General features: G+C 40.3%; 2 protein-coding genes across 4 annotated transcripts in view; one reads left to right on the forward strand and one right to left on the reverse strand.

The window, feature by feature from the left end:
* Positions 1 to 8,114: 8,114 nt before the first annotated feature.
* LOC121476490 (cytochrome c oxidase assembly factor 4 homolog, mitochondrial) lies at positions 8,115 to 11,382 on the reverse strand. Its single transcript, XM_041730552.1, has 2 exons — positions 11,246 to 11,382; positions 8,115 to 8,959 (listed from the first exon to the last, which is right to left on the reverse strand). The coding sequence occupies exon 2, from the start codon at positions 8,945 to 8,947 to the stop codon at positions 8,693 to 8,695; it is 255 nt and encodes an 84-aa protein (XP_041586486.1). The 5' UTR covers positions 8,948 to 8,959; positions 11,246 to 11,382; the 3' UTR covers positions 8,115 to 8,692.
* Positions 11,383 to 11,470: 88 nt separating this feature from the next.
* PAAF1 (proteasomal ATPase associated factor 1) overlaps positions 11,471 to 21,923 on the forward strand; it is a 41,417-nt gene continuing 30,964 nt past the window's right edge. For 2 of the 3 annotated variants that reach the window (XM_041730548.1, XM_041730549.1), the window contains exons 1-4: positions 11,471 to 11,559; positions 13,522 to 13,562; positions 14,357 to 14,460; positions 18,741 to 18,830. In XM_041730548.1, coding sequence (XP_041586482.1) covers positions 11,513 to 11,559; positions 13,522 to 13,562; positions 14,357 to 14,460; positions 18,741 to 18,830 — 282 coding nt within the window. In that variant the 5' untranslated portion in view covers positions 11,471 to 11,512. The remainder of the gene's footprint in view (positions 11,560 to 13,521; positions 13,563 to 14,356; positions 14,461 to 18,740; positions 18,831 to 21,923) is intronic. The other variant, XM_041730550.1, reaches the window with a different exon arrangement.

A 21,923-nucleotide genomic window follows, 5' to 3' on the forward strand; every position in this document is an offset into this window, starting at 1 on the left:
AAGGTTGATCTTGGTCAGACATCAGAAAACTATTGCCTGTGAGCCAAGTCCTACTGACTGCCTGCTTGTTTTTTTAAAAGTAGTTTACTGAGGTGAAATACACAAACCACAAAATTAACTATTTTAAAGCAGATAATTCAGTGGTATTTAATACATTCACAATGTTACACAACTACCACCTATATTTAGTTCTAAAACCCCATTGCCTATTTATTGGAACAGAGCCAGAGTCATTCATTTACATATCATCTATGGCTGCTTTCACACTGGCAGAGTTGAGTGGTTGTGACACAGACTATAAAACCAAAACATTTGTTATGCGTCCTTTATAAAAATAGTTTGTCAAACTCTGATCTAAGTCACTGGTTCTCAAACTTAAGCGGGCATCAGAATCACCTGGGGGGGCTTTTAAAACAAAAATTGCTGGATTCCACTCCCAGATTTTCTGATTTAGTAGATCTTGAGTGAGGTCCTAGAATTTGCATTTCTTACATGTTTTGCATTTCTTACATGTTCCCAGGTGATGCTGACACTTATGCTACTGGTCCAGGGTTACTTCTTTGAGAACCACTAGTCTAAGTGACCTCTAATGTTTTTCCTATTTTGAGCATTAGTGTGTTGATATTTTTGTACATAATATCATGTATTGAGCTAGGCCCCGTACAAGGTACTACATGAACTCTAATCCTTACACCAGTCTTTTAGGGTGTGAATATGAGTGTGCATGTGAATGGGTATCTGTGTGTGTGAAAGGTTATGTGTGAGTGAATGAGTGTGTGTGTATCTCACGTTTACTGAGCCCTTTATGCTATGTACTTTATAAAAATTATCATTGAGGTTAATGGTATTAATCCCAGTTTTACAGATGGAAAAACAGGTTTGGAGAGATGAAGTGACTTCCTTCTCCTTAAGGTACACATAGCTAGTAAGTGGCAGATCTTTCTCCCCTGTGCTCCACTATTTCTGTGGGGTACCCCTACATAGAGGTCTATGGGAGCCCAGAGCATTCTTAGCAACTCAGCAGTTTCAGTCCTGAAATTATTTTGGTTTCTCTGCCTTGGTCTCTAAAGGTAAGAAGAGGAAACTCAGATTTTCTCCCAAGGTATAACACTAAAGGAGAGCTGTCAAGATATCAGGTATGCTCCATTAAAATGCTCAATTCAAATAAATAAATAAATAAATAAATAAATAAATAAATAAATAACAAATGAAAAATAAAATGCTCAATTCACATTAAAGGTTTAGCAGGCCACTTCTTCCAAGTGAAGCCCACTGGGAGTGTGGGCAGAATTTTTCAGGTGAGGGCTGGTATTTTGGTTGTAGAATTATGCATTGCTGAGTCTCCTTTAGGGAAGATAAAAGAGAATTTGCTAATGGAGGAGTGTAATTTTGGAGCATGTATAGTGACATGAAGACAAAAAGATTAGAATAAACAAATGTTTACAAATATATACATACTGTCCCCATATCATATGGACTCCCATTTAGGAACCTGGAAAATAGCATTCTTTTCCAGTTAGTAAGCTGTGGAAGCAGGACACAGGATTCCCTAAACTGACAAGCTACTAGAGCTGAAGAACATTAGGACCCAGGCAGCCTAACACTCTCTTTTAGCAATATACATTAGGAGCCCAAGAAAGGCAGTGTTTTTACCCAAGGTCACAGGGTGCCTCATAGGTGGAGCTGGGAGCGAGATTCAGATCTCTTGACTCCCAGTCCATCCCTTTCCGTTACATCACTGAGGGATGAGTCAGGTTTATCTCTTAAATAGGAGGCAGCTGGGTTCTGTCACCTTGGAGCTCTTGTGTCACTGACCTAGTTGATGATTTATCCTCTCACCAGAGTCAAAGAGCTTTTGTTACTCCTTAGTCTGCCCTGAGATAAATGGGAATTGCTTTTAATGCCTTATTCTGGCAAGGAGGTTGGGAGATATTGTGATTGCTAGAACCTCAGAGTTACAAAACAATTATGAGCTTTCATTTTCTCTAGAGTGAGGTCCAAAAGGAAATGGACTTTCCTAGAATCACATGGCAGTGAAATCAAATGGAATGCAAGGTTGAAAATAACTTTCCCACCCTGCCTGAAACAACTTATTATAAAGCAAAGTCAGACAAAACTGGGCTATTCCTAGTTTCTACACTTACTAGTCTTAGGGCCTCAGGTGAGTTGTTTTAACCTCATAAACCTCAGTTTTCTGATCTGTAAAATGGGAATGATCCCTTTTTAGGAGTTTGAGATGGAGATAATATATATAAATGGGCTAGCAAGAGCACAGCAAATAAATGTTAGATTAATTTCCCTTCTAAAATTCTTCATACTTTTTAAAAAGTTTTCTTAAATTGAAGTATAATTTATATTTATAGTGAAACAACAGATCTAAAGTGTATCTCTGATTAGTTTTAAAAATGCTTGGCACACCTGGGTGGCTCAGTTAAGTGTCCGACTCTTGAATTCAGTGCAGGCCATAATCTCAGGGTCCTGGGATCGAGCCCTGCATCAGACTCCACATTCAGCATGAAGTCTGCTTGTCCCCCTCCCTCTGCTCCATCCCCTCTCCTAACATCTTAAAAAAAAATGCAGTCACCCACGAAACCTACACTTCTATCAAGATAACATTTCTATAACTCCAGAAAGTTCTTTTATTTTATTTTTTTAATTTTTATTTATTTATGATAGTCACAGAGAGAGAGAGAGAGAGAGAGGCAGAGACACAGGCAGAGGGACAAGCAGGCTCCATGCAGAGAGCCTGATATGGGACTCGATCCAGGGTCTCCAGGATCACGCCCTGGGCTGCAGGCGGTGCTAAACCGCTGCGCCACTGGGGCTACCCTGTTTTGGTCTTCATTTTACAGATGAGATCATTGGCATAGGAAGGAAAGAGACATGTCTGAGGTCACCTAGTTAGCCAGAGACAGCCAGAGATTGCTCCCATTCACTCAATTCCTGGTTCAGTGCACATTACTAAGATTTTGAGAAATGGCTTTTTATGCAGATAAGTAACTTTCAAGAAGATTGAATGCCTGGGTTGAATGGACAGTCTTCCTAGGTAAGGCCAGCAGATTCTTCAGGTTCATGTTTTAGCCCCTTTCCTCTGATTCAGGATGCCTTGTTGGCCACCATGGAAGCCTGGAAATTGTCAGCTGTGGATTCTGAAAGTGTATGTTTTAGTTGCAAAGAAAGAAATGGGATCAGGACATTTTGGCTATTCAGACACTGTAGCAAAGCTCAGAGACACCTGTTTCTAGGGTATAAACTGTACTTACGGAAGGAAGGCTCTCTGAGCACGAATGGGGTGTAACTAGAACTAGACCTGCTGGAAAGGCACTGCAGACAGAGGTGGCCTGTGCTGGTGTAATCTGTACTTTGATCTCTTTGTGGCATTTTTTTTGTCTTCAAATGTCTTATCTCCCTGAAGAATCTGAAATGATCCATTTAGTTCTTATAAATCTCCCTGGAATAACTTTCATTCCCAGTCATTTCAGGTTAACTCGCCATTGAGACAGAACGTGCAGGCTCTGAAAGATGCCCAAGCTCCATAGAATGAAAACTCTTCAGAATACAGCTGCTAAAGAAGTAAAGAATCCCTCCCACTTCTGTCTGCTTTAAGTCCCTGCTGGAGCAGAGTAGGAGGCCCTATCATTCTATACAGTGGAAAGTATAAGGTTTCAACCTGGACTAGCTCCAGTTCTCTTTGGATTTTTAGTCAGCAGCCCAACAACAGCCTGGCAACTTTACCTGAGGGAGGGAGGGTAGGAGGCATCTCTTATTACTCATTTAGTAAAACACATTACTGTGCACCTTTGTACTGAGCACAGGCCAAGTCCTCAGCCAAAGACCTTGCAGTTAAGGGCCAACTCATGAGTCGGCCCTGGGCCTGGTCACGGGGGGCACCCAGCCAAGAGGTCTCTCCACTCATCCATGTCACCAAGCCTCTGTACAGAGGTAGGTATAGATTGTTAGGGATGAGCATGGACCACCGTAAGTGACATCTCATGGCTTTGGGCTCCAGAACTGAGAGACTAAAAAAAAACATGCCAATCTAGAACACTGGCAATGTGCACTGGTTAATCTTCCTTCTGTAAAGCACTTTATTTTAAAAGATTTTATTTATTTATTCATGAGAGACACACACAGAGAGAGAAGGCAGAAACACAGGCAGAGGGAGAAGCAGGCTCCATGCAGGGAGCCTGACATGGGACTCGATCTCCAGTCTCTAGGATCACACACTGGGCTGAAGGCAGCTCTACACCACTGAGCCACCGGGGCTGCCCTGTAAAGCACTTTAAAAAAAAGAGTAATATTTACATAGTAAATGTAGTTACTATTTGTTAAACATCCTACTAGGCACTGGAAGATTATGAGAACAGAGAACAGCATAGACTTCTGAATAAGACACACTTGGAAGTCTGACCCCCAATCTAACCTTTATTTCCTCCTCTGTAAGGGGGAGTTAATGAGAAAATGTAACTGAGGAGAGTGCCTACCACACAATAATAATCAGAGTAATGGGCAACATTTAGTGAATGCTTACTAGGTACCAGACACTGTTTCTAAGGTCTTTACCAAAGTTAATTCATTCTTTCAACAAGTCTATGAGAAAGGTCTACATTTATTAGTTTTAAGGCCTATGAGGAAGGTTTTATATGCATTTTTACAGAAGGAAAAAAAACAGATCCTGTGATGTTATTTGCCCCAAATTACACAGCTAGTAAGTGGCAGGGTTGGATTTGAAAGCAGTATGTCAGAGATTGAGAGCAATTTTGGAACCAAACAGCTTGAGTTAAATGTTTCATAAATATTATGTAACATAATCTTTTTTTTTTAATTTTTATTTATTTATGATAGTCACACACACACACAGAGAGAGAGAGAGGCAGAGACACAGGCAGAGGGAGAAGCAGGCTCCATGTACCGGGAGCCCGACGTGGGACTCGATCCCGGGTCTCCAGGATCGTGCCCTGAGCCAAAGGCAGGCGCCAAACCCCTGCGCCACCCAGGGATCCCCTGTAACATAATCTTTTTATATGCCAACATACATATATAAAATAGTTCAAAAATGCTAGTAATTTTTATTATTTGCTATTTATATAAATGATTCCTTAGTTTTTTTGGGTTTTTTTTGTTGTTTTTTATTTATGATAGTCACACACAGAGAGAGAGAGGCAGAGACACAGGCAGAGGGAGAAGCAGGCTCCATGCACCGGGAGCCTGACGTAGGATTCGATCCCGGGTCTCCAGGATCGCGCCCTGGGCCAAAGGCAGGTGCTAAACCACTGCGCCACCCAGGGATCCCAAATGATTCCTTAGTTAATTCTCTATGTCAAAAAAATAATTCTCTAAGGATGCCTATTAAATAGGAATTATCCCTACTTACTTGAGGAAGCAGGTTTGAGTGACAACAGCATTCTCTTTGCCCAAAAGCAATCTGTGACCCACTCAGTGTTAGCTCCCTGTTTGAGGTGAAGTCCTACAAAATCTGCATTTAGCTGGTTTGGAAGCTGTTCCTTCTGCTAGAGAAGTCCTTCTGCCCTTCCTCTCTGCTAAAATCCCACCCACTCTCCCCACAGCTTATTATTTCTATTTTAATTATATAAATAAATACATAGATACATTCCTGTTGTAAAAGATTTGAATATATAAGCAAATACATTCCTCACTGATGGAGTTTTACATTTTGACCATTTATTCACTATATAAACAATGCTATAATGAACATAATAGTATATACATCTCATAAAAATATATTCAAGAGGGCTCCTAAAATAAGAATTACTGTTGAAATAAATTATTTTATTTTAAAAAATAATTTATTCATTTTTTCATGAGAGACACAGAGACAGAGGCAGAGACATAGGCAGAGGGAGAAGCAGGCTCCATGCAGAGAACCCAATGTGGGACTTGATCACGGGACTTCAGGATCACATCCTGAGCCAAAGGCAGATGCTCAACCGCTAAGCCAAGCAGGCATTCTGTAAGTTTTTATTTTAAGTAATTTCTAAACCCAACCTGGGACTAAAACTTATGACCCTAATATCAAGAGTTGCATGCTCCTCCAACTGAGCCAGCCAGGAGACCCCTGTTGAAATATTTAAAATATTTATAGATCCAGAGGCACCTGGGTGGCTCAGTCAGTTAAGTGACCAATTCTTGATTTCAGCTCAAGTCATGATCTTGGGGTCCTGCAATCAAACTCTGCATGGGGCTCCATACTAAGCAGAGAGTCTGCTTCTCTCCCTCTGTCCCTCCCCTCACGCACATGGGCAGTCTCTCTCAAATAATCTTTAAAATAAGATAAAATATTTGTAGGTCCCACCAAATTGTCCTCCAATAGCTTTACTAATTTATTATCCCTTTAGTAGTGTGACTGTGCCTGTTCTTCATCCCCACCAATTATGGTCATTAAATACTTTTAATTGGGGATCCCTGGGTGGCTCAGCGGTTTAGCGCCTGCCTTTGGCCCAGGGCGCGATCCTGGAGTCCCGGGTTCGAGTCCCGCATTAGGCTCCCGGCATGGAGCCTGCTTCTCCCTCTGCTTGTGTCTCTGCCTTTCTCTCTCTCTATGTCTATCATGAATAAATAAAAAAATACTTTTAATTTTTGTCAACAGAAGTAGCTAATACTACTTTATTTAACTTTGTTCAGTTTTCAATTGGGCTGTTTGCTTCTTACTGATTTCTAGGTACTGTCATTTTTTTTTTTTTTTAGAGAGGGAGAGAGCAAGCAAGTGAGCTGGGAGTGGAAGAGCTGAGAGAGGCAGAGAGGGAGTGAGAGCTGGGCGTGGAGCCCAAGACAGGGCTTGATCTCAGGACCTCGAAGTAATGTTTCCTTCATCATTAAAAGGTCAACCCAACTAACTCCCTCCTTTCAGATTCTCAGACACTGCTCCCTGATGACCCCAGCAATGAACAGATGGTGCCCCACAGAGATTCACCTCTCTATATATGTACCCAGTCATCCCATTCTAATTGAATTTTATTCTCCTTTAAATTGGTATTCCTCATATCTTCTCCCATCTTTTCTCTTTCTCTCCTCCCCATAAACACTGAAAGTCGTTTTAGGGCCTACTATACTTCAGATCTGTGCTTCTAATATATAGATGCTCAAGAAATGTTACTGATGTTGATGAGAGCATAGGCCCCTTTATATTCCAGCTTCTATGGCAGGAGTCACTCTTCCAACTCCCTTCCTACTCCGAAATGCCTTACAGGGTTAGGCAGAAAGTAACAGAATTGGCAGTCTAGTTCCATGGAAGGAAAATGAGAGGCTATGGCAACTGTTATCAACTGGAGAACACAACCACCTAAAAGAGGCATCGTTACTCGGCTCCAGTAAATTGTTGTCAAGTAGGAATATAAGCTCCATAATAGCTTCTCCAATTTTTAAAAGCTGAAAACCTGTATTTTATGTTAAATGTGCCTTTTTTTTTTTTTTTTTAAAGATTTTACTTATTTACTCATGAGAGACACACACAGAGAGACAGAGACATAGGCAGAGGGAGAAGCAGGCTCCATGCAGGGAGCCCGATGTGGGACTCGATCCCAGGACTCCAGGATCACAAAGGGACTTCATGTTTGACTAAAAGGTATATACAGAGCGGCGCCTGGGTGGTTCAGTCAGTTAAGAATCCCAGACCTGGGGCAGCCCAGGTGGCTCAGCAGTTTAGCGCCACCTTTGGCCAAGGGTGTGATTTAGTGCCTGCCTTTGGCCCAAGGCCTGATCCTGGAGACCAGGGATTGAGTCCTGCATCGGGCTCCCTGCATGGAGTGTGCTTATCTCCTCTGCCTGTGTCTCTGCCTCTCTCTCTCTCTCCCTCTGTATCTCTCATGAATAAATAAATAAAATCTTAAAAAAAAAAAAAAGAATCCCAGACCTGGGGATCACGCTCAAAGGCAGATGCTCCTGAGCCACCCAGGAGTCCCTAAATGTGCCTTTTAAATATCAGGTCAACATTGTGTGTTTGCTGGGTTGTGAGCACGTTGAGGTCAGACTCTGTATCTGTCTGGCATGTAAGAGGCACTCAATGTTATTTTCCCATTTGTTTTCATTCCATTAGACTGAATGAAATATCCACATCAACTAATGAAAGATAAAGGCACTTACATGATAGCTAGTAATTAGTTATTCTAATATTTTATTTCTGTCCCTCAAACCAGACTAAGTAACATGAAGGAAAAGATCCTATTATTCATCACATGAGATCATATTATTCATTTACACAGTACCTGGCACATGGAAAGGTCTTAGAAAACTTGCCAGTCATGTTTTGAACCAATGAATGAATAAATGAAGACTCGATTAGGTAATCAACTTACACTTAGACTGTTAATTTACTTTTAAAAGTAAACATCCATGTAATAAGTTAAGTACTTGGCACGTTGATCCAAGATGTAGGATAAGAGAACATCCCTTAGCCCCACTCTTTGTTTTACTTGTCAAGTATCAGTCAATATTTAATATTGGTAGAAAATGATGGGTGAGGATATGTGGGATCTCACAATGAAAATATGACACTCTTTACAGCAGTCATGTCCAAACCCATGGTTGCCTGGCTTTCAAGGTTAGTCTTGGGCAAAGAAAATCCCTGAATTTTATACCTCTTGGCCCACACTTGGACTGTTTAGGACTTCTTCCCATGGTCTCTCTGGATGCTAGTTTTTGAAGGTCCATTCGCTGGGGTAGGTGTTTTGGAGTCTCAGTGGTGGGCACTGCCTTGCTCTTTCCTCCTCTGCAGCTCCTCCCGCCGCCTTGCCTGTTGTTCACTCATGCAGTCTCTGAAGGCCTGTACCTGTGGCTGACACTGTCGCCAGTCCTGGTGTTGGGCCATGCACTCCTGTACTGCATAATGGGAAGCAGCACAGCCAGAACGGGAGATCAGCTGGTCCAGCGGGTCCTCTTCCTCATTCTCCTTCTTCACCTGTCGGGCCCAGGTATGGCCTTGAGTTGACATCTTTGGGAGTCTCTAGAGTATTGACAGAGGCAAAGTCAGAGTAGGGATGTGATTATGAGGTTCCACTACTATAAATAACACTGACCAAACTGCACTGTTATAGCCTATTTATGCATCTGTCTCCTCTTGGAGACTGTAAGCTTATTTGAGAACAGGTACTGGGTCTGATTCACCTTGGTGCCATCAGCATTAGGTCTGGCAAGAGAGCAGATCTGCAAAATGGTTTGAATTCAATGGAATGACATAAAGTATATGAGAATGTTTAGCACAGCACTAAATAAGCTTGAATGGATTCTGCTAATGGAATTTGAATTAGATGAAATGTCACCTTTTTGGAGCAGCTGTCTTGGATCAACCCCAAAAGAATTAATCTTTTTTTTTTAAGTTTTATTTATTTATTCATTCATGAGAAACACACACACAGAGAGAGAGAGAGAGAGAGAGAGAGAGAGAGAGGCAGAGACACAGGTAGAGGGAGAAGCAGGCTCCACGCAGGGAGCCCGACGTGGGACTCGATCCTGGGTTTCCAGGATCACGCCCTGGGCTGAAGGCGGCACTAAACCGCTGAGCCACCCAGGCTGCCCTAATCCTTTTTTTCTTTTAAAAAAGATTTTATTTATTTATGCATGAGGGACACAGAGAAAGAGGTACAGACATAGGCAGAGGAAGAAGCAGGCTCCCTGCTAAGCAGGGAACATGATGCAGGACCTGATCCCAGGACCCTGGGATCACAACCTCAGCCAAAGGTGGACATTCAACCACTGAACCACCAAGATGCTCCTAATCTCTCTTCTTTTCTCCTATCAGCCTTTTCCTATAGTGGGAAAAAAAACAGTTTAACACTTGGGAGAGTACCCAAACACTTGGGCAGAGTTTGACATATAGGAGGAATGGAGAGTTCAGTGTGGCTGTAGAATAGTGTGTGCATGGGCCAGGGCAAGAGATGAGCCTGTGAGGTGAAAGTGCTTATTGTGAGGTCGATTTGCCCAGACTGTGTTGCCAAAATCATCTGCTTCAGAGCACCCAGCAGAAAGTGCCCTATAGAAAGAACTTGAGAAAGGTTTGCAGGAAAATAACCTCAGCCGTTATACAAATTGCACCATGAAAGGCTTTAAAAGAATTAGCACTCTAATGCCTTTCCTGTCTGACTCATTCAACAAATGATCATTGAGTACCTACCATATGATGCACTATGCTAGAATTGAGGATACAGGAGTCACCAAGCCCAATTTAGTTCCTGCCTTAATGGTATACAATCTAGACAATAAACATGTTACTACACAGTGTGCATAGATAGCTAAGGTTGGGAACACACTGGAGGAATACCTAATCCAGACATGTTGGATGGGCAGGGCAGGTTTCCTGGAGGAAGTGATTTCTAAACTGAGACTTGAAGGATGAATAGGAGTTGGCCAGAGATGGGGAGAAGGAATATTCCCAGTCAATGGACAAGAGTGTCAGGAGTTGAAGACAGGATTTGACACAGGAGAGGAACTTAAAGTTCTGTATGACTGGAGAAGAGTGTATAAGGAGAACTGTAAAACAAGTGAAACTGGCACCATGAGAAAGTATCTGATCATAGCAAGGTCTTGTTGGCCATGTTAAGCAATGGGAAATTTACAAGGATTTAAGGACTCCATAGCCCTACCCAAAACCCATTTACTTTGGAGGCAGTATAACCTCAAGAAGGAGAGAGGAAATAGGTTGGGATTGGAAACCTAGTCTTGTTACTAACTCACTGAGCGACCTTAAAAAAAAAAAAAATCACTTCATAACCTCTCTTCAAAAATAGTGTCTACCTCACAGGATTGTTGAAGATTGAATGAGCTAATGGACGTTAAGAAGCCTGCCACGTTCAATGAGTTTTTATTACTGTACAGATAAAGTGCCCCTGGATTCTAAGACATGACATCCAGCACCATGTCTTACTATACCATCTTTTTAGCTTCCTCCTTAATGATACTTAAGTCACAAAATTAATGTAAGGATTAATAAGATAATGTACGAAAAGTGCATGGACGACAACAGGGTTCAATAAATGCTACGGTACTCTTTCCCCACCATATCTCGCCTTCAGTCTTTCCTGCAGTAAAAAGAGGAAGACCCATGCTTGAAGATCAGGGCAGGCTACATGGTGGCAGCTGGCCTGGACGAGAGAGGCATGGAAAGCAGAGAAATTTAACTGTCCAAGTCACCTGCAGCTACTCTCCTACTTTAACGCATGCGCATACGCGGTAGCTAGCCCCACGCTGTGCCTGCTACGCCTTACCGCGCAAGGACGCTGTACGCGGTGCTCACCTAACAGGTTGGACACGAGAATTCGGACGCACGTTTCTGCACGTCGGCCCCCGTTTTGCAAGCAGTTGGAACTCTCCCGCGCCCCCGACCGGAAACCAGCCTCCGCTGGGAAGCCTGAGTACGGAAGTGGGAGGAGACGGGTCCGCCGCGCATATTCATTGGTGGCCTCTCACTATAGATCCCGCCCCCAGGCCGCGCCGCAAGCCCCTTTGGCGACCCACTTCCGGCAAAAGGCGGAACAGGCGGGCAGGTGAAGGCGGGGTTAAGATGGCGGCGCCTTTGAGGATTCAGAGCGACTGGGCCCAAGCTCTCAGGTGAATCAAGGCCCACAGCTGGGACGGAGGAGGGTAACGCATGTTGTCTTTGCGTTAAGGAGGGCTTTACCCGTTCCAGGATAGGGATTACCTTCGTCATTTGTTGAGGGATCAACAATGTAGCAAACCCAGTGGTCATTGGTTTTCATTCTCAACAGAGCTGCCCTGAGGCCAAGGGAACATAGATGTGCATTGTGACCCGAGTATCAGAACTAGGATCAATGCGTTGGAGAAAGACAGGAAAACTGGTAGGCAGGAAGACTCTTGGCCGAGAAATCATAGGCATTTAGCAAATATTTAATGGTCGTCAATTCACAGGTCCTAGTACTCCACCACCTCCACGTTGTCTTTGAGTGTATGATGGAATCTTTGTATCCTCCTTGGACCCCTAGTGGTACGTTGGACATATTGGACACTTCTATTCAGGAAACAGTGTAACACCCACCATGTCCATGCTCTATGCGTGTAGAGTTTAGATGAGTAATCTAAATTTAAAGCGTGGCTCCTGTCCTCAAGAAGCTGACAGCTTGGGGCAGCCCGGGTGGCTCAGCGGTTTAGCGCCGCCTTCAGCCCAGGGCGTGATCCTGGAGACCCCGGATTGAGTCCCATGTCGTGCTTCCTGCATGGAGCCTGCTTCTCCCTCTGCCTGTGTCTCTGCCTCTCTCTCTCTCTCTCTCTCTCTCTCATGAATAAATAAAATCTTAAAAAAAAAAAAAAAAAAAAGCTGACAGCTTAATTGGGAATGCACAGCAAACCACCTCTTTGAAACGTTGATTGATGGATACCGTGTAAGTTATTACTCTGCACCAGGATCAGTAAGGCAGTGCCATGAATGGCAACTATGAACATTATTCATGTTCATAGTTATTACTAAGGGATTTTTAAAATTGAAACGGTGAAGATGAATAAAGCATAGTTTTCTGAAGTTCAGAAAATTACACTTTACTATGTGAGCTAAAATAAAATACACATTGCTTACTACAACACAGAATGTGTGATAAGTAATGCAAGAAGAACAGATATTTACTGAGGGCCAAGGTGCCTATGGGAGAATGCGGGAGAGGAATCAGAAAGTAACATGTCCAAGATTTTGCAGTCAATAAGTGATTGTTCCTGTGAAACTCAATCTTTTGTCTTAAAAATGTAGGTCTTTTTCTACCCTAAAAGTGTTAGGGTGGTGAGATGAGGATTTTGATGATTGGGAAGTGCATTCGAAAACCTGTAAAAAGTCAGTGTGAGGGGAATCCCTGGGTGGCTCCGCGGTTTAGCGCCTGCCTTTGGCCCAGGGCGTGATCCTGGAGACCCCGGATCTAGTTCCGCGTTGGGCTCCCTGCATGGAGCCTGCTTCTTCCTCTGCCTGTGTCTCTGCCTCTCTCTCTCTCTCTCCCCCTCCCCCTGTGCTTCTAATGAATAAATAAATTTTTTAAAAAGTCAGTGTGAGTTGGGAGAATGCAGACATTGTGTACTAGTCTCATGTTTCAGTTTGAGCTTTCCGGGTAGCTAGGTGACCTTGGGAAAGTCATTTTTTTTTCTGATCCTCAATTTTATCTTTAACATGGGGATATTAAAAGGTATATTGTTAAATTGTGAAGATTAATGATACTGTTTACAAAGTGCTTAGCCGGGGCTTAGCTTACAGTAATCCCAATAAATATCTAAATATAAAGCATTCCTGATTTTTCAAAGCTGTGTAGCTCATAAATGAATAATGAACTCCTTATTGTTGAAATAATTTGAATATTCATTTAACCAATAGATATCTATGCATTAAATACTTAATCCATGACTATTTCTTCATTAAATAAAGTTTGCCGTATAATCTGTCCGTGGATGATGAGATTTTAGGCTAGATCATACTTATGTACTGTCCAGACTAAAAATTATATAATCTTTCTCCCTTGCACCAGTGGCATCCTTTTCAGCATTGAATGAACCTAATTAGTCTTTTGTCTCTCTTCATAGGAAGGATGAAGGGGAGGCCTGGCTGAGTTGTCACCCCCCAGGTAATATCCATAAGCCCAAATTGCGATGCCTTCCCTGTAGAGAAAGGGGATTTACTACCCTTAGAAGAGAGCCTCATAGTTTCTCTTGGCTCAGACTCCTTGTACAATGTTCATAGTTTTCAAATGTTCTTGAGCAGTTTATGTGTAGGATGTCTTATTTAGCCCCCATCACTGCAAAAGTAGTGTTCTCCTTAAGCAAATTGTCTAGATTACTGAAAGTTAACTCTTGGCTATGTATTATGTGTATATACTGTGGAAAAATGCATATATGCATGATGATCTTCAACTTTCATTCTGGAAGAATTCCATTTCATAGTAAAACTGAGTTTGAGATCACTCTAGTAGCGTTTTTTAAGACATTCATTTATTTTAGATGGAGAGAATGAGGGCAGCAGAAGAGGGAAAGGGAGAGAAACTCAAGCAGATTCTGCACTGAGTACAGAGCATGTCTCAGGGCTCAATCTCATGACCCTGAAATCATGACCTGAGCCAAAACCAAGAGTCTGGTGCTTAACTAACTGTGCCACCCAGGCGCCCCTCTATTAACTTTCTTACAAATGCTGTATCTTTAAATCTTTGTACCTAGTTTTTAGCTCTTGAGCATATATTCCCTCCCAAATTAGGTTCCCATGCTAGGGCTTTTTCCACTTCTCCTCATTTTAACATAAGAACCTTTTTTTTCTTTTGTGAACCAATTTCATACCATCTATACCGATGCCTGAATTGAGTTTTCATGGAGAACAGGATTAAATTCTTATTATTTTCTTGAGAAATGCTTCTTTTGTGCTACGTAGGGAAACCAACTTTGTATGGCAGCCTAACTTGTCAAGGAATTGGCCAGGATGGCATTCCAGAAGTTACAGCTTCAGAAGGATTTATTGTGAATGAGATAAACAAGGTAGGTTTTTATGCCTTGTAAATGACACTGAGTCCAAAACTAGGGTAGTACCTATATATTTACTTTAAATATTTATACTATTATTTATATATGTATCATCTTTATTTGTATAGTAAACAATTTTTACTGCCTTTGAATGGTAAGAGTTTTTTTTTTCTTTTGTAGTTACATATACTTTGAGATTTATTTATTTATTTATTTATTTATTTATTTATTTATTTATTTTAAGATTTTATTTATTTATTTGAGAGAGAGGGCAAGCAGGGGGAAAGGCAAAGGCAGAGGGAGAAGAAGACTCCTCCCGCTGAGCAGGGAGCCTAATGTGGGACTCTATCCCAGGATCTGGGAAATGACCTCAGCCAAGGCAGATGCTTAACTGACTGAGCCGTCTGGGCCCCCTACTTTGAGATACTTTTAGTTGCGTATACTTGTTCTTCCCTTGTATCAGTGCTAATAAGATAAATAATGTGAGCCACATATGTAATTTAAAATTTTCTAAGAGCCACATGAAAAAGTTAAAAAGAAACAGGTGAAATTAATTTTACTAATATACTTTTTAATATAATAGATCTGAAATATTATTTCAACCTGTAATTAATATTAACAAATTATTAGTGAGCTATTGCACTTTCCTATTTTCTTAATTGAGGTTTTTAGATCGTGTGTATGTTTTACATTTATCACGCATTTCAGTTCAGACTCCTTTTATTGAAAATACTTGATAAATGTATTTAGGTTCTATACATTCACAGTTGAGAATATAGATTCACATACCCCAGTGGTTCCAAATTTACTTAAAAAGTTTTCCAAAAACTGAGGCAAGTATCAGTTTTTAAATTAAATTTTAAATAAAATAAAAAATACAGTTCTTCATATGTACTGGCTGCATTTCAAATGCTCAATGATCTAATGTCTCCATTATCTACCATTATTGGACAGTATATCCCTCTCCCCTTTTTTTAGGATTTTATTTATTCATGAGAGACACACAGAGAGAGAGGCAGAGACACAGGCAGAGGGAGAAGCAGGCTCCATGCAGGGATCCCGATGTGGGACTCAATCCCGGAACTCCAGGATCATGCCCTGGGCTGAAGGCAGATGCTTAACTGCTGAGCCACCCAGGCACCCCAGTGTAGCCTTTATAATGCCTTTGGCTAGGCCTTGAGGAAGACCTACATTAATAGTACTTAATAGTTTTTCTAAAAAAAAAAAAAAAAAAAAAATAGTTTTTCTTATTGGTCTTGAGGTGAATAGACAGCCAAACTAAATATTTGCAGAACCCATAATCTGACTTTCCTTACACATTCTGCCATCAGTATGCTCTGGTGGGTGAGATGATTCCCAGAGCCTTTCTTTCTTTCTCCTTTTCTGTGTAATTAATTTTTTTTTAGTTATGAAATATTTCAGGTATACTGATGAGAATAGATGATACTGATTTTAAACGTTCATTTATTGCCCTCTGCAAGGCAATAGGCTATATGTTATTTCATATATTTTGCATTTGTTTTTCATAAGCAGCTATGGTATTGTAGAAAAATGTCAGAAGATCTGAGTTCAAGTTTTAGTTAACTCTGACACTAGTAATATGATTTTGGCCGAATAACTTAGTTCTTTGAGCCTCAGTTTCCTCATCTGTAAAACAGAGATGATGCTCTATGTATAGCTGATTAACAGGGAGTGAGACTGCATATGAATGAAACTGTAAAGTCTTACAAAAGTGAATTATTATTATAATAATCTTGTGGGATTGACATTTTAAATTTCCATTTTGCATATAAGCAAACAGACTCAGAGAGGTCAATTAACCCCAATAATCAAAGCTAGTTAGACTGTATGCCAGAATTGAAACCAGTCCTATAAACCTCCAAATATGAACACTATCTTGCAAGCCTACATTTTCCCCAAATGTTTTGCCAGTATCCATATCCACAGCCTCAGTGCTGACCTCTTTTCTTCCTTCATACCTAGGCCCTAATACAGTCCTTATCTCTTCCAACTTCATTGCTAATTTCTGCCTTGTACCTGCTGAGTAAAACAATTAGTGCTTATGGTTGCAAATGCATTTGTTTCCTAATTGCTCACTTTGCTATTTGATGTTGCTGCATTGTTCTATTGAACAGTAAATTATGCTTAAATACTTAATCCTGGAGGATAAAATGTTTGTGAATTTTATCTTAGAGTGGCATGCTCACACTCCTTCCACCACCCCTGCCCTGAATTTTATGTTTTGATATCTTCTACAGCTTTTCATTAAAATATTTTCATTAACAGCATGATTCTCTACTGCTGATATTGGAAGGTAGTTCAACATTTTCTCTTCTTCCATAGTTTGTTTATGGATTAAAGGTTGATTTGCTTAATCGGCAAGCAGGAGAAAACTACTGATTCTTGAAGTCTTTCACATAATTAGTCCCAAAGAAATGAAATCTGGGCAGCCTGGGTGGCTCAGTGGTTTAGCGCTGCCTTCAGCCCAGAGCCTGATACTGGAGACCCGGGATCGAGTCCCATGTCGGGCTCCCTGCATGGAGCCTGCTTCTGTCTCTGCCTCTCTCTCTCTCTCTCTCTCTCTCTCTCTCTCTCTCCCTCCCTCTCTGTGTCTCTCATGAATAAATAAATAAAATCTTAAAAAAAAAGAAATGAAGTCTTATGAGAACAAACCCAATTTTTACAGATGACTGAACACTAAGTTCTTGAAGTTCCTTGAATCATTCCTTACTGGTAGGAATATTTAAGCCAGGAGAGTTTAGCTGATACTTTAGTTTTGGCTACAGGAGGCAATTCCAAATCCAGGTCAACTCTCTTACAGCTGTATGGGCTTTGTCATATGGTGAGAAGCAAAAACTTGTTTAATGAAAAGCCTGCAGGCAGCCACATATGAATATGCTGGCTAAGAAAGTGCTGTTGGTATAAACAGATAATCTTACTGTCTTTTTAAAGTAGTAGAAGACTTGTAATAAGAGCATTTTGATTTTTAGTGATGAGAATGTTATTACTTTGAAACTGTTCTTTCTAAAGAACTGAGAACCTGTGTTTGCTGTGTATAGATTAGTCTTAGAATGAGGTTTAGAAAATTTTGAAGACATTTTCACCATGCAGCAGAATTTCTAGCAACTTTGAAGTACTGCTGCAAAGATAACAGGTTAGGAGCCGTTTGGTGAGTAGCTTCCCATAGGAGATAGACACGTAGGTGGTGGTGTTGGTATTCTGGCATTAGGTTAAAGGACTGTCATATTGCAGGAATTCCTGAAGGGTTTACCAGGCCTTTTATGCCTCTGTATATGCTACCTTGAGACCCCAACATACTTAATGTTGAATGGTTACAAAGGCTGCCGTGTGCAAGTCATATCACCTGAACCTAATATCTTTTTCTAGGTATGATTTCCTACTATGTCACCAGTGTTTTCTTGCTTCAGTAGCTGAAATGTTAAAATGGCTAGCAAAACACATGGGGAATTAATACAGCTGTGGGCGATGAGCAGTCAGTTTAAGTCCTAGGTAGGAGTTATCACTGCAAGCCTGACCAGGGACTGCTCATTGTATAAGTGTACCATAATTTACCTAATTTACCAATTTCTCTGGTAACTATAGATGTTAGTAGTCTGACATTTTTTTTCTAAAAATTCCTACAGGCAATAAGTTTACTTTTAGACTGGTCTTTTAGGTCCTAGACTTGAAGTCTGGTGCTGTTTCCTCCTATCTTTTAATGCTGTTCCTTGCCCCACTGCTAGTTGAGAGTATTGATATTAGATTCTCTTTTAAAAACTAATGCTCTATGGGGTGCCTGGGTGGCTCAGCGGTTTAGCACCTGCCTTTGGCCCAGGGCGTGATCCTGGGGTCCCAGGATCAAGTCCCGCGTCAGGCTCCCAGCATGGAGCCTGCTTCTCCCTCCTCCTGTGTCTCTGCCTCTCTCTCTCTCTCTCTATGTCTATCATAAATAAATAAATCTTTAAAAAAATCAAAACTAATGCTCTAAATAAATAAATAAAATTAATACTCTCATATTTGCCATTTGTATATTACTGTTAGTTTGTCTTCTATGAAAGTTTACTTAATATAAAAAGATAAAAAACTGAGCAGTACTAAATTACGTTGCAGCCCTCTGCAGTAAAAGGGCTGCTGATCAATCTATAGGGGAGTGATAGTGTCGTGAGCTGGTGGAGGATTAGAGAGGGTACATTTAAAAAATGGGAATTTCCTATCATCCTAATATTTTCCTTAAGAACCTTTCATTCCATTGCAGTAACTTTACTGATGAATTTCATCTTATCCTCTCTGTTTAGAAAAGCATTCATATTTCTTGTCCAAAGGAAAATGCATCCTCGAAGTTTTTGGCACCGTACACTACTTTTTCCAGAATTCATGCAAAGAGTGTAAGTATTTTGATAAAATGAGCAGAGAATATAATAGCATGTTAGTTTTTCATTTTATCTGCTTGAGAGCTATAAATATATTCATAATTAATAATATTTCATTTACTGTGTATTGTTAAGGTACCATGGAAGTGTGATATGTTTGGCAAAACTGGTATTTGGGCCCACATAGAATATGTATACAAATCGACTCACTGGTAATCTTAGAGAATGGAATGGTCCGAAGTTTACTTATTTATGTTTTAGCAGAGCTGCGTAATGGCTTTTGGAGAATGATAGCAGCTGTGTTTGTATAATTCGTCACTGCTCATATTCCTGTCTCATTGCCTACGGGACAGGGACATTTTCTCAAAATTCCAAGTACAGCATATTGAAGAATAATTTTCAGAGGTCTTTGTGATAATGCCCTTTCGACTACCATGATCTTTTTGGAAACATAAACGGGAAATATGTGGATAAACTGATAATATTAAAGGCTTCCATTTCTTATTGTATGGTATATTTTACAAAGTAGCTATTTTTATCCTTAGTACAAAACAGATGTAGATTTAGTGATGAAAATTTAGGAAATACAAAAAGGTGGAAAATCACTCATATTTTACAACTTAAAGATAACTATTGTGAACTTTTGTTACAAAGTCTATATTAATAATAATTATAGTAGTAATAGCTAACATTTATTGATTGTCTATTATGTGTCTGCACCATGCTAAGCTTTTTTTTTCATGCTAAGCTTTATATTTCAGTTGATTCTGTCTTTTTTCTTTAAATATTTTACCAAAATAGGTTTTTATAGTACATGCTGTTTTATAACTTGCTTTTTATTCCTTAATAATATATTATTTACATCATTTTATATCATCTTTCTACATATTCCTTTAAGAGCTGCATAGTATTCCACTGTATCATTTTATGACAATTCATTTTTCCAGTCTTATATTACTTGGACTTTCAGATATTTTTCAGGTATTCCTGATTTCATATTTTGATAATACAGCTAACCCTTTACTCAGAAAGATAGGAAGAAATTAGAATACATTTATAAAATAGAGTTGCTGAGTCCAGGGAATGCAAATTTTAAGTCTTTTGGTATATTCTGTCTTCGACTTAACTAATTTATTGAAGTAACTTGCTCTGCATTTTCTGTGTAAAATGTACTGACTGATGCTCACAGCACATTTACAGCTTATAAGCTCTTCTCTGAGATCTGTATACTGCTGACAATACTGGTTAAGTCAACTGATCACCAAGAATAAGTTATAGTATCAGTTACGTTGTTTTTGAAATTATGTTAATTAAATATGGTAAACCAATGTAGTATGAATATGAAAAGGAAGAGTGATTATATCTTTGAAAACTAAATTGAGGAACACCTGAGTGGCTCAGCAATTGAGTGTCTGCCTTCAGTTCAGGACGTGATCCTGGGGTCCAGGGATCAAGTCCCACGTTGGGCTCCCTTCGAGGAGCCTGCTTTTCTGTCTGCCCACGTCTCTGCCTCTTTCTCTGTGTCTCTCATGAATAAATTAAAAAAAAAAAACAACTACATTGATTGCTTTGTAAAGACTTGATAAAGAAGAGGTTTTTAAAAAACTGTTAAAATGGGGCACCTGGGTGGGTCAGTCTGTTGAGCATCTGGCTCTTGATTTCAGCTCAGATCACGATCTCAGCGTCTTGGGATCGAGCCCAGCATCAGGCTCCTGGCCCATTGTGGAGTCTGTTTGAGATTCTCTCTCATCTTCTCCCTCTGCCCCTTCCTCTCCTCATGCTCTCTCTAAAATACATACGTTTCTAAAAAACTGCCATAATAGTATATGTGGACAAAATAAATGCAAGATGTTAGGGAAAAGATTTTTTTTCTTAAATCCTAGGTGAATTTTTTACTCTTAGATTGCTTTATAAATGTGACTAAAGATTTACCTTGCGGGATCCCTGGGTGGCGCAGCGGTTTGGCGCCTGCCTTTGGCCCAGGGCGCGATCCTGGAGACCCGGATCGAATCCCACGTCAGGCTCCCAGTGCATGGAGCCTGCTTCTCCCTCTGCCTGTCTCTGCCTCTCTCTCTCTCTCTCTCTGTATGACTATCATAAATAAATAATAAAATAAAAATAAAATAAATTAAAGATTTACCTTGCTTTAAAGAAATCAAGTTATGAATTATGCCTTTTGGTTAGTAGTTTATTACAGAAAGTCAAGGTGAAACTTCCTTGCAGAGATGAGTAGACTAATGAAAAGATTAGTGAATTTTATGTACATTTATATATTTGAGTTAAAATATGGATATATATGTATTTTTTATTATTTGCTACTTTAACTGAATTTTTTTAAATTTTATTAATTTATTCATGAGAGACACAGAGAGAGGCAGAGACATAGGCAGAGGGAGAAGCAGGCTCCATGCAGGGAGCCCGATTTGGGACTCTAACCTGGGTCTCCAGGATTATGCCCTAGGCTGAAGGCGGCGCTAAACCACTGAGCCACCCGCTAAACCACTGAGCCATCCGCTTCCCTTTAACTGAATTTTTTGATTGATTGACCTACAGGTGGGCCCTGTCCATTGACTAAAAAGGCTTTTTTAACTCTTTTGCTTTTCTACCAATCTGACTTGACATTCTTTATCAATACTGAGTATTCAGGGGATCCTTGGGTGGCGCAGTGGTTTAGCGCCTGCCTTTGGCCCAGGGGCGATCCTGGACACCCGGGATCGAATCCCACGTCGGGCTCCCAGTGCATGGAGCCTGCTTCTCCCTCTGCCTGCGTCTCTGCCTCTCTCTCTCTCTCACTGTGTGACTATCATAAATAAATAAAAATTTAAAAAAAATACTGAGTATTCAATGTTTTTTTCTTAAGTTTATCAGTTTGAGAGATCGTATTTCATTGTTATTTCAATTTGTGTTCCTTTGATTAATCATGGATGACCACTTTTTCATATATTTACTGGCCACTCTGTGTCATTTGCTCATTTTTCTAAGTGAATTTTTTTCTTTGTTGGTAAGAGCTCTCATATTAAAGGTATTGACCCTCTGCCATATATTTTGCAGATAGTTTCTTCTTGCTTATTGTTATTATTGTTTGTTTGTATCTTGACATATAGATAT

This window comes from Vulpes lagopus, chromosome 15 (assembly GCF_018345385.1).
Source record: "Vulpes lagopus strain Blue_001 chromosome 15, ASM1834538v1, whole genome shotgun sequence".
NCBI classification, from domain to species: Eukaryota; Metazoa; Chordata; class Mammalia; order Carnivora; family Canidae; genus Vulpes; species Vulpes lagopus.

Coding starts and splice junctions, on each gene's coding strand:
- LOC121476490 (XM_041730552.1), bottom strand. CDS start 8,947: ATGTCAACTCAAGGCCATACCTGGGCCCGACAGGTGAAGAAGGAGAAT.